An 11720-nucleotide genomic window follows, 5' to 3' on the forward strand; every position below is an offset into this window, starting at 1 on the left:
TCACACTACCCTACACCATCACACTACCCTACCCCATCACACTACCCTACCCCATCACACTACCCTACACCATCACACTACCCTACCCCATCACACTACCCTACCCCATCACACTACCCTACCCCATCACACTACCCCCCCAACCCCATCACACTACCCTACACCATCACACTACCCTACACCATCACACTACCCCCCCAACCCCATCACACTACCCTACACCATCACACTACCCTACACCATCACACTACCCTACACCATCACACTACCCCCCCACCCCATCACACTACCCTACACCATCACACTACCCTACACCATCACACTACCCTACACCATCACACCATCACACTACCCCACCCACCCCATCACACTACCCCACCCACCCCATCACACTACCTTACTCCATCACACTACCCCGCCACACTAACCCTACTCCATCACACTAACCCACCCAGCCCATCACACCCAGCCCATCCCACTAACCCCCCCACCCCATCACACTACCTTACTCCATCACACTACCCTACACCATCACACTACCCTACACCATCACACTACCCTACACCATCACACTACCCCCCCACCCCATCACACTACCCTACTCCATCACACTAACCCACCCAGCCCATCACACCCAGCCCATCCCACTAACCCCCCCACCCCATCACACTACCCTACACCATCACACTACCCTACACCATCACACTACCCTACACCATCACACTACCCTACACCATCACACTACCCTACCCCATAACACTACCCTACCCCATAACACTACCCTACACCATCACACTACCCTACCCCATCACACCATCACACTACCCCACCCACCCCATCACACTACCTTACCTTACTCCATCACACTACCCCACCCACCCCATCACACTACCCTACTCCATCACACTACCCTACTCCATCACACTACCCTACACCCCATCACACTACCCTACACCCATCACACTACCCCACCACACTAACCCTACTCCATCACACTAACCCACCCAGCCCATCACACCCAGCCCATCCCACTAACCCCCCCACCCCATCACACTACCTTACTCCATCACACTACCCTACACCATCACACTACCCTACACCATCACACTACCCCCCCACCCCATCACACTACCCTACTCCATCACACTAACCCACCCAGCCCATCACACCCAGCCCATCCCACTAACCCCCCCACCCCATCACACTACCCTACACCATCACACTACCCTACACCATCACACTACCCTACACCATCACACTACCCTACCCCATAACACTACCCTACACCATCACAATGCTCCATCACACCCAGCCCATCACACTAACCCCCATCCCATCACACCCACCCCATCACACTACCCTGTTCCATCACACTGCCTTACTCCATCACACTACCCTACACCATCACACTACCCTACACCATCACACTACCCTACACCATCACACTACCCCCCCACCCCATCACACTACCCTACTCCATCACACTAACCCACCCAGCCCATCACACCCAGCCCATCCCACTAACCCCCCCACCCATCACACTACCCTACACCATCACACTACCCTACACCATCACACTACCCTACACCATCACACTACCCTACCCCATAACACTACCCTACCCCATAACACTACCCTACACCATCACACTACCCTACCCCATCACACCATCACACTACCCCACCCACCCCATCACACTACCTTACCTTACTCCATCACACTACCCCACCCACCCCATCACACTACCCTACTCCATCACACTACCCTACTCCATCACACTACCCTACTCCATCACACTACCCTACACCCCATCACACTACCCTACACCCATCACACTACCCCACCACACTAACCCTACTCCATCACACTAACCCACCCAGCCCATCACACCCAGCCCATCCCACTAACCCCCCCACCCCATCACACTACCTTACTCCATCACACTACCCTACACCATCACACTACCCTACACCATCACACTACCCCCCCACCCCATCACACTACCCTACTCCATCACACTAACCCACCCAGCCCATCACACCCAGCCCATCCCACTAACCCCCCCACCCCATCACACTACCCTACACCATCACACTACCCTACACCATCACACTACCCCCCCACCCCATCACACTACCCTACACCATCACACTACCCTACACCATCACACTACCCTACACCATCACACTACCCTACCCCATAACACTACCCTACACCATCACAATGCTCCATCACACCCAGCCCATCACACTAACCCCCATCCCATCACACCCACCCCATCACACTACCCTGTTCCATCACACTGCCTTACTATATCACACTACCCCACCTACTCCATCACACTGCGCTACTCCATCACACTACCCCACCCACCCCATCACACTACCCCACCCACCCACACCATCACACTATCTTACTATATCACACTACCCCACCTACTCCATCACACTACCCCACCCACCCACACCATCACACTATCTTACTATATCACACTACCCCACCTACTCCATCACACTACCCCACCCACACCATCACACTAACCCACCCAGCCCATCACACTACCCTCATGCCCTGAAAGCTCTAGCACTAGTCTGGCTCCAACACACCCATCAACTAGGCTAATTAGCTAGGCTAATCCAAGGTAAATATAGCCAACTAGGCTAATTAGCTAGGCTAATCCAAGGTAAATATAGCCAACTAGGCTAATTAGCTAGGCTAATCCAAGGTAAATATAGCCAACTAGGCTAATTAGCTAGGCTAATCCAAGGTAAATATAGCCAACTAGGCTAATTAGCTAGGCTAATCCAAGGTAAATATAACCATATGTTGAAAAACATTTTCTTAAAAATGAGATTTTCCTGTGTTTAATATACATTTCCACACTATGAGGTTGGAATAATACTGTGAAATTGTGAAAATGATGATAATGCCAATGCGATAAATTTGTTAATAGACCAATAAGAAAAAGAGTTCCAAACCGCTCTGCCAATAACAGCTAGTTTTCCGTTTCCCCCTCCCCACTCAGACCACTCACAGACAGTCCTAGCAACACTCTTGCTTGAGAAATTGCACTTTGGCAAGAAGCTATTCTTGTTTCTTTTTGAGCATTTTCATTGAAAACCATCACAGTAAGGTACTTATCTTGACCAGGTTGGTGGCGTTGGAGAACTGACTAACTTGTCTTTGTTAGATGTGCACTCTATTCCCTGTGTCTAATGTACTCCTGCCTACACAGGGGAATTTCCATTCAGGGACAATAACGTTTAAATAATGTGACTGTACCTCATCTCCTGAGGCCATGCGTTGGGTTAACTCCTTCAGGCTCCTCATCATCCTCTCGTCTCTGAAGTCGTAGGGGAACATCTCTGTCCACTCCTGGAGCAGCTGGAGGATCTTGGGAGCCAACTTCCTGATCCTCATCTGAAAGATACACATACAAAATATACCCATGAACATTTAAGTGACACCCAAGTCTGTAAATTAATAAATACATGAATCTGAGAGCAGAAACACTCAACTCTTATCTGCTAAATCAACTGATGTACGGTTGCAAGTATAATAGCATAATGGTGTATAGCTAACATAGTATAATATAGCTAATATAAAATAGCTAGTATAGTATAATAGAATCTAGCTAATAGAGCATAGCTGATAGAGTATAGTATAATATAGCTAATACAATATAGCTAATATAGTATAGTACAATATAGCTAGTATAATAGAATCTAGCTATGTCATCGACGTGTGTGTAGGTGGCAAGGAAGTCAGGCGCAGGAGAAACCAACTTGGTATAACTGGAGTTATTTAATAAAGAATAAACAAACACAAACTCCAAAACCAACATGCATAGAAATAACATGGGTAAAAATACCCGTAGCTCACCAATACACACTAAACAAAACCAATAACAAACAAAACAATCTCGGACAAGGACATGAGGGAAAACAGAGGGTTAAATACACAACATGTAATGAATGGGATTGAAAATCAGGTGTGTAGTAAAACCAGACAAAACAAATGGAAAATGAAAAATGGATCAGTGATGGCTAGAAGACCGGTGACGTCGACCGCCGAACAAGGAGGGGCATCGATTTCGGCAGAAGTCGTGACAAGCTAATAGAGCATAGCTGATAGAGTATTGTATAATATAGCTAATACAATATAGCTAATATAGTATAGTACAATATAGTTAATATAAAATAGCTAGTATAATAGAATCTAGCTAATAGAGTATAGTATAGTTAGAGTATAGCCAATAGAGTATAGTATAATATAGCTAATACAATATAGCACAATATAGCTAATATAAAATAGCTAGTATAATAGAATCTAGCTAATAGTGTATAGTATAATATAGCTAATAGTATAGCCAATAGAGTATAGCCAATAGAGTATAGTATAATATAGCTAATACAATATAGCTAATATAGTATAGTGCAATATAGCTAATATAAAATAGCTAGTATAGTATAATAAAATCTAGCTAATAGAGTATCTGCAAAGAGGAGTGGGACAAAATCTCTCCTGAGATGTGTGCAAACCTGGTGGCCAACTACAAGAAACGTCTGACCTCTGTGATTGCCAACAAAGGTTTTGGCACCAAGTACTAAGTCATGTTTTGCAGAGGGGTCAAATACTTATTTCCCTCATTAAAAATGCAAATCAATTTATAACATTTTTGACATGTGTTTTTCTGGATTTTTTTGTTGTTATTCTGTCTCTCACTGTTCAAATAAACCTACGATTAAAATTATAGACTGATCATTTCTTTGTCAGTGGGCAAACGTACAAATTCAGCAGGGGATCAAATACTTTTTTTCCTTCACTGTAGCTAATAGAGTATAGTATAATAGTCTATAGCTAACAGAGTATAGTACAATAGTATATAGCTAATAGAGTATAGTATGATAGAATATAGCTAATAGTGTATAATAAAATATAGCTAAAATAGTATAGTATATCTAACAGAGTATAGCATAGTATAATAAAGCTAATAGAGTAGAGTATAATATAGATCATAGTATAATATAGCTAGAGTATAGTATAACATAGCTAATAGAGTATAGTATAATATAGCTAATAGAGTATAGTTTAATATAGCTAATAGAGTATAGTATAACATAGCTAATAGAGTATAGTATAATATAGCTAATAGAGTATAGTATAACATAGCTAATAGAGTATAGTATAATATAGCTAATAGAGTATAGTTTAATATAGCTAATAGAGTATAGTATAATAAAGCTAATAGAGTAGAGTATAATATAGCTAATAGAGTATAGTATAACATAGCTAATAGAGTATAGTTTAATATAGCTAATATAGTATAGTATAGCTAATAGAGTATAATATAGATCATAGTATAATATAGCTAGAGTATAGTATAACATAGCTAATAGAGTATAGTATAATATAGCTAATAGAGTATAGTTTAATATAGCTAATAGAGTATAGTATAACATAGCTAATAGAGTATAGTATAATATAGCTAATAGAGTATAGTATAACATAGCTAATAGAGTATAGTATAATATAGCTAATAGAGTATAGTTTAATATAGCTAATAGAGTATAGTATAATAAAGCTAATAGAGTAGAGTATAATATAGCTAATAGAGTATAGTATAACATAGCTAATAGAGTATAGTTTAATATAGCTAATATAGTATAGTATAGCTAATAGAGTATAATATAGATCATAGTATAATATAGCTAGAGTATAGTATAACATAGCTAATAGAGTATAGTTTAATATAGCTAATATAGTATAATATAGCTAATAGAGTATAGTATAATATAGCTAATAGAGTATAGTATAACATAGCTAATAGAGTATAGTTTAATATAGCTAATATAGTATAGTATAGCTAATAGAGTATAATTTTATATAGCTAAGAGTATAGTATAATATAGCTAATAGAGTATAGTTTAATATAGTTAATAGAGTATAGTTTAATATAGTATAGTATAATATAGCTAAAATAGTATAATATAGCTAATAAAGTATAGTATAACATAGCTAATAGAGTAGAGTATAGTTTAATATAGCTAATATAGTATAGTATAGCTAATAGAGTATAATTTAATATAGCTAATAGAGTATAGTATAATATAGCTAATCGAGTATAGTTTAATATAGTTAATAGAGTATAGTTTAATATAGCTAATAGAGTATAGTTTAATATAGCTAATAGAGTATAATATAGCTAATAGAGTATAGTTTAATATAGCTAATAGAGTATAGTTTAATATAGTTAATAGAGTATAATAGAGTATAATATAGCTAATAGAGTATAATATAGCTAATAGAGTAAAGTATAACATAGCTAATAGAGTATAGTTTAATATAGTTAATAGAGTATAGTTTAATATAGCTAATATAGTATAATATAGCTAATAAAGTAGAGTATAGTTTAATATAGCTAATATAGTATAGCTAATAGAGTATAGTTTAATATAGTTAATAGAGTATAATATAGCTAATAGAGTATAATATAGCTAATAGAGTAAAGTATAACATAGCTAATAGAGTATAGTTTAATATAGTTAATAGAGTATAATTTAATATAGCTAATATAGTATAATATAGCTAATAAAGTATAGTTTAATATAGCTAATAGAGTATAGTTTAATATAGCTAATAGAGTGAAGTTTAATATAGCTAATATAGTATAATATAGCTAATAGAGTATAGTATAACATAGCTAATATAGTATAATATAGTATAGTATAATATAGTTAATAAAGTATAGTTTAATATAGCTAATATAGTATAATATAGCTAATAGTGTATAGTATAATATTGCAAATAGAGTATAGTATAGCTAATAGAGTATAGTATAATATAGCAAATAGAGTATAGTATAGCTAATAGAGTATAGTATAATATAGCTAATAGAGTATAGTATTATATAGCTAATAGAGTATAGTATTATATAGCTAATAGATTATAGTACAATATAGCATTTATAATATAGCTAATAGAGTATAATATAGCTAATAGAGTATAGCACAATAGAGTATAGTATAATATAGCTAATAGAGTATAGTATAATATAGCTAATAGAGTATAGTATAATATAGCTAATAGAGTTTAGTATAATATAGCTAATAGAGTATAGTATAATATAGCTAATAGAGTATTGTATAGCTAATAGAGTATTGTATAGCTAATAGAGTATAGAATAGCTAATAGAGTATAGTATAATGTAGCTACTAGAGTATAGTATAATATAGCTAATAGAGTATAGTATAGCTAATAGAGTATAGTATAGCTAATAGAGTATAGTATAGCTAATAGAGTATAGTATAGCTAATAGAGTATAGTATAGCTAATAGAGTATAGTATAGCTAATAGAGTATAGTATAGCTAATAGAGTATAGTATAGCTAATAGAGTATAGTATAATATAGCTAATAGAGTATAGTATAGCTAATAGAGTATAGTATAATATAGCTAATAGAGTATAGTATAATATAGCTAATAGAGTATAGTACAATATAGCTAATAGAGTATAGTATAATATAGCTAATAGAGTATAGTATAGCTAATAGAGTATAGTATAATATAGCTAATAGAGTATAGTATAATATAGCTAATAGAGTATAGTATAGTATAGCTAATAGAGTATAGTATAGTATAGCTAATAGAGTATTGTAACAGTCATCGTACGTAGTGGACCAAGGCGCAGCGGGTTGAGTGCTCATAATGACTTTTATTGAACACAAACAAAACAAGAAAACGATCGAACGAACAGGATTGCAGGCTAAAACACACAGCTATGCAACCACAACCTCCCACAAACTAACAGGTGAAAACAGGCTACCTAAGTATGACTCTCAATCAGCAACAACGATGTACAGCTGTTGCTGATTGAGAGCCATACCAGGCCAACAAAGAAATACACAACATAGACAGAACATAGAAATACGAAATAAAGAACATAACCCAAAAACCCCGGAACACATAAATCAAACACCCCTCTTACATAAATACATATCCCATTAAACCCCGAACCACATAAAACAAATACCCCCTGTCACGTCCTGACCAAACTACAATAACCAATAACCCCTTATACTGGTCAGGACGTGACAAGTATAGTATAATATAGCTAATAGACTATAGTATAGTATACCTAATAGAGTATAATATACCTAATAGAGTATAATATAGCTAATAGAGTATAATATAGCTAATAGAGTATAGTATAGTATAGCTAATAGAGTATAGTATAATATAGCTAATAGAGTATAGTATAGCTAATAGAGTATAGTATAATATAGCTAATAGAGTATAGTATAGCTAATAGAGTATAGTATAGTAAAGCTAATAGAGTATAGTATAATATAGCTAATAGAGTATAGTATAATATAGCTAATAGAGTATAGTATAGTATAGCTAATAGAGTATAGTATAATATAGCTAATAGAGTATAATATAGCTAATAGAGTATAATATAGCTAATAGAGTATAGTATAGCTAATAGAGTATAGTATAGCTAATAGAGTATAGTATAATATAGCTAATAGAGTATAATATAGCTAATAGAGTATAATATAGCTAATAGAGTATAGTATAGCTAATAGAGTATAGTATAATATAGCTAATAGAGTATAATATAGCTAATAAAGTATAGTATAGCTAATAGAGTATGGTATAGTATAGCTAATAGAGTATAGTATAGCTAATAGAGTATAATAGCTAATAGAGTATAGTATAATATAGCTAATAGAGTATAGTACAGCTAATAGAGTATAGTATAATATAGCTAATAGAGTATAGTATAGCTAATAGAGTATAGTACAATATAGCTAATAGAGTATAGTACAATATAGCTAATAGAGTATAGTACAATATAGCTAATAGAGTATAGTATAATATAGCTAATAGAGTATAGTATAATATAGCTAATAGAGTATAGTATAATATAGCTAATAGAGTATAGTACAATATAGCTAATAGAGTATAGTACAATAGAGTATAGTATAATATAGCTAATAGAATATAGTATAATATAGCTAATAGAGTATAGTATAATAGAGTATAGTATAATATAGCTAATAGATTATAGTATTATATAACTAATAGAGTATAGTACAATATAGCTAATAGAGTATAATATAGCTAATAGAGTATAGTATAATATAGCTAATAGAGTATAGTACAATAGAGTATAGTACAATAGAGCTAATAGAGTATAGTACAATATAGCTAATAGAGTATAATATAGCTAATATAGTATAGTATAATATAGCTAATAGAGTATAGCATAATATAGCTAATAGAGTATAATATAGCTAATAGAGTATAATATAGCTAATAGAGTATAGTATAGCTAATAGAGTATAGTATAATATAGCTAATAGAGTATAATATAGCTAATAAAGTATAGTATAGCTAATAGAGTATGGTATAGTATAGCTAATAGAGTATAGTATAGCTAATAGAGTATAATAGCTAATAGAGTATAGTATAATATAGCTAATAGAGTATAGTACAGCTAATAGAGTATAGTATAATATAGCTAATAGAGTATAGTATAGCTAATAGAGTATAGTACAATATAGCTAATAGAGTATAGTACAATATAGCTAATAGAGTATAGTACAATATAGCTAATAGAGTATAGTATAATATAGCTAATAGAGTATAGTATAATATAGCTAATAGAGTATAGTATAATATAGCTAATAGAGTATAGTACAATATAGCTAATAGAGTATAGTACAATAGAGTATAGTATAATATAGCTAATAGAATATAGTATAATATAGCTAATAGAGTATAGTATAATAGAGTATAGTATAATATAGCTAATAGATTATAGTATTATATAACTAATAGAGTATAGTACAATATAGCTAATAGAGTATAATATAGCTAATAGAGTATAGTATAATATAGCTAATAGAGTATAGTACAATAGAGTATAGTACAATAGAGCTAATAGAGTATAGTACAATATAGCTAATAGAGTATAATATAGCTAATATAGTATAGTATAATATAGCTAATAGAGTATAGTATAATATAGCTAATAGAGTATAATATAGCTAATAGAGTATAGTATAATATAGCTAATAGAGTATAGTACAATATAGCTAATAGAGTATAGTACAATAGAGTATAGTATAATATAGCTAATAGAGTATAGTACAATATAGCTAATAGAGTATAGTACAATATAGCTAATAGAGTATAGTACAATATAGCTAATAGAGTATTGTACAATAGAGTATAGTACAATATAGCTAATAGAGTATAGTACAATAGAGTATAGTATAATATAGCTAATAGAGTATAGTACAATAGAGTAGAGTACAATATAGCTAATAGAGTATAGTACAATAGAGTATAGTATAGCTAATAGAGTATAGTATAATATAGCTAATAGAGTATAATATAGCTAATAGAGTATAGTATAATATAGCTAATAGAGTATAGTATAATATAGCTAATAGAGTATAGTATAATATAGCTAATTGAGTATAGTACAATATAGCTAATAGAGTATAGTACAATAGAGTATAGTATAATATAGCTAATAGAGTATAGTATAATATAGCTAATAGAGTATAGTTTAATATAGCTAATAGAGTATAGTACAATATAGCTAATAGAGTATAGTACAATAGAGTATAGTATAATATAGCTAATAGAGTATAGTACAATATAGCTAATAGAGTATAGTACAATATAGCTAATAGAGTATTGTACAATAGAGTATAGTACAATATAGCTAATAGAGTATAGTACAATAGAGTATAGTATAATATAGCTAATAGAGTATAGTATAATATAGCTAATAGAGTATTGTACAATAGAGTATAGTACAATATAGCTAATAGAGTATAGTACAATAGAGTATAGTATAATATAGCTAATAGAGTATAGTACAATATAGCTAATAGAGTATAGTACAATATAGCTAATAGAGTATAGTACAATATAGCTAATAGAGTATAGTACAATATAGCTAATAGAGTATAGTACAATAGAGTATAGTATAATATAGCTAATAGAGTATAGTACAATAGAGTATAGTACAATAGAGTATAGTATAATATAGCTAATAGAGTATAGTATAATAGAGTATAGTATAATATAGCTAATAGAGTATAGTACAATAGAGTATAGTATAATATAGCTAATAGAGTATAGTATAATATAGCTAATAGAGTATAGTATAATATAGCTAATAGAGTATAGTTTAATATAGCTAATAGAGTATAGTATAATATAGCTAATAGTGTATAGTTTAATATAGCTAATAGAGTATAGTATAGCTAATAGAGTATAGTATAGCTAGTATAGTATAGTATAGCTAATAGAGTATAGTATAGCTAATAGAGTATAGTATAGCTAATAGAGTATAGTATAATATAGCTAATAGAGTATAGTGTAGTATAGCTAATAGAGTATATTATAATATAGCGAATAGAGTATAGTATAGCTAATAGAGTATATTATAGTATAGCTAATAGAGTATAGTATAGCTAATAGAGTATAGTATAATATAGCTAATAGAGTATAGTATAATATAGCTAATAGAGTGTAGTATAGCTAATAGAGTATAATATAGCTAATAGAGTATAGTATAATATAGCTAATAGAGTATAATATAGCTAATATGGTATAGTATAGCTAATAGAGTATAGTATAATATAGCTAATAGAGTATAATATAGCTAATAGAGTATATTATAGTATAGCTAATAGA

At 32.9% G+C, this 11720-nt stretch overlaps 1 protein-coding gene across 2 annotated transcripts in view; it reads right to left on the reverse strand.

Moving 5' to 3' along the window:
• Window positions 1-11720, reverse strand: part of rasgef1ba (RasGEF domain family, member 1Ba) — a 61354-nt gene that overhangs the window by 35932 nt on the left and 13702 nt on the right. For both annotated transcript variants that reach the window (XM_029763822.1, XM_029763823.1), the window contains exon 4: window positions 3283-3420. In XM_029763822.1, coding sequence (XP_029619682.1) covers window positions 3283-3420 — 138 coding nt within the window. The remainder of the gene's footprint in view (window positions 1-3282; window positions 3421-11720) is intronic.

This window comes from Salmo trutta, chromosome 9 (genome assembly GCF_901001165.1).
Source record: "Salmo trutta chromosome 9, fSalTru1.1, whole genome shotgun sequence".
Lineage (NCBI taxonomy): Eukaryota > Metazoa > Chordata > Actinopteri > Salmoniformes > Salmonidae > Salmo > Salmo trutta.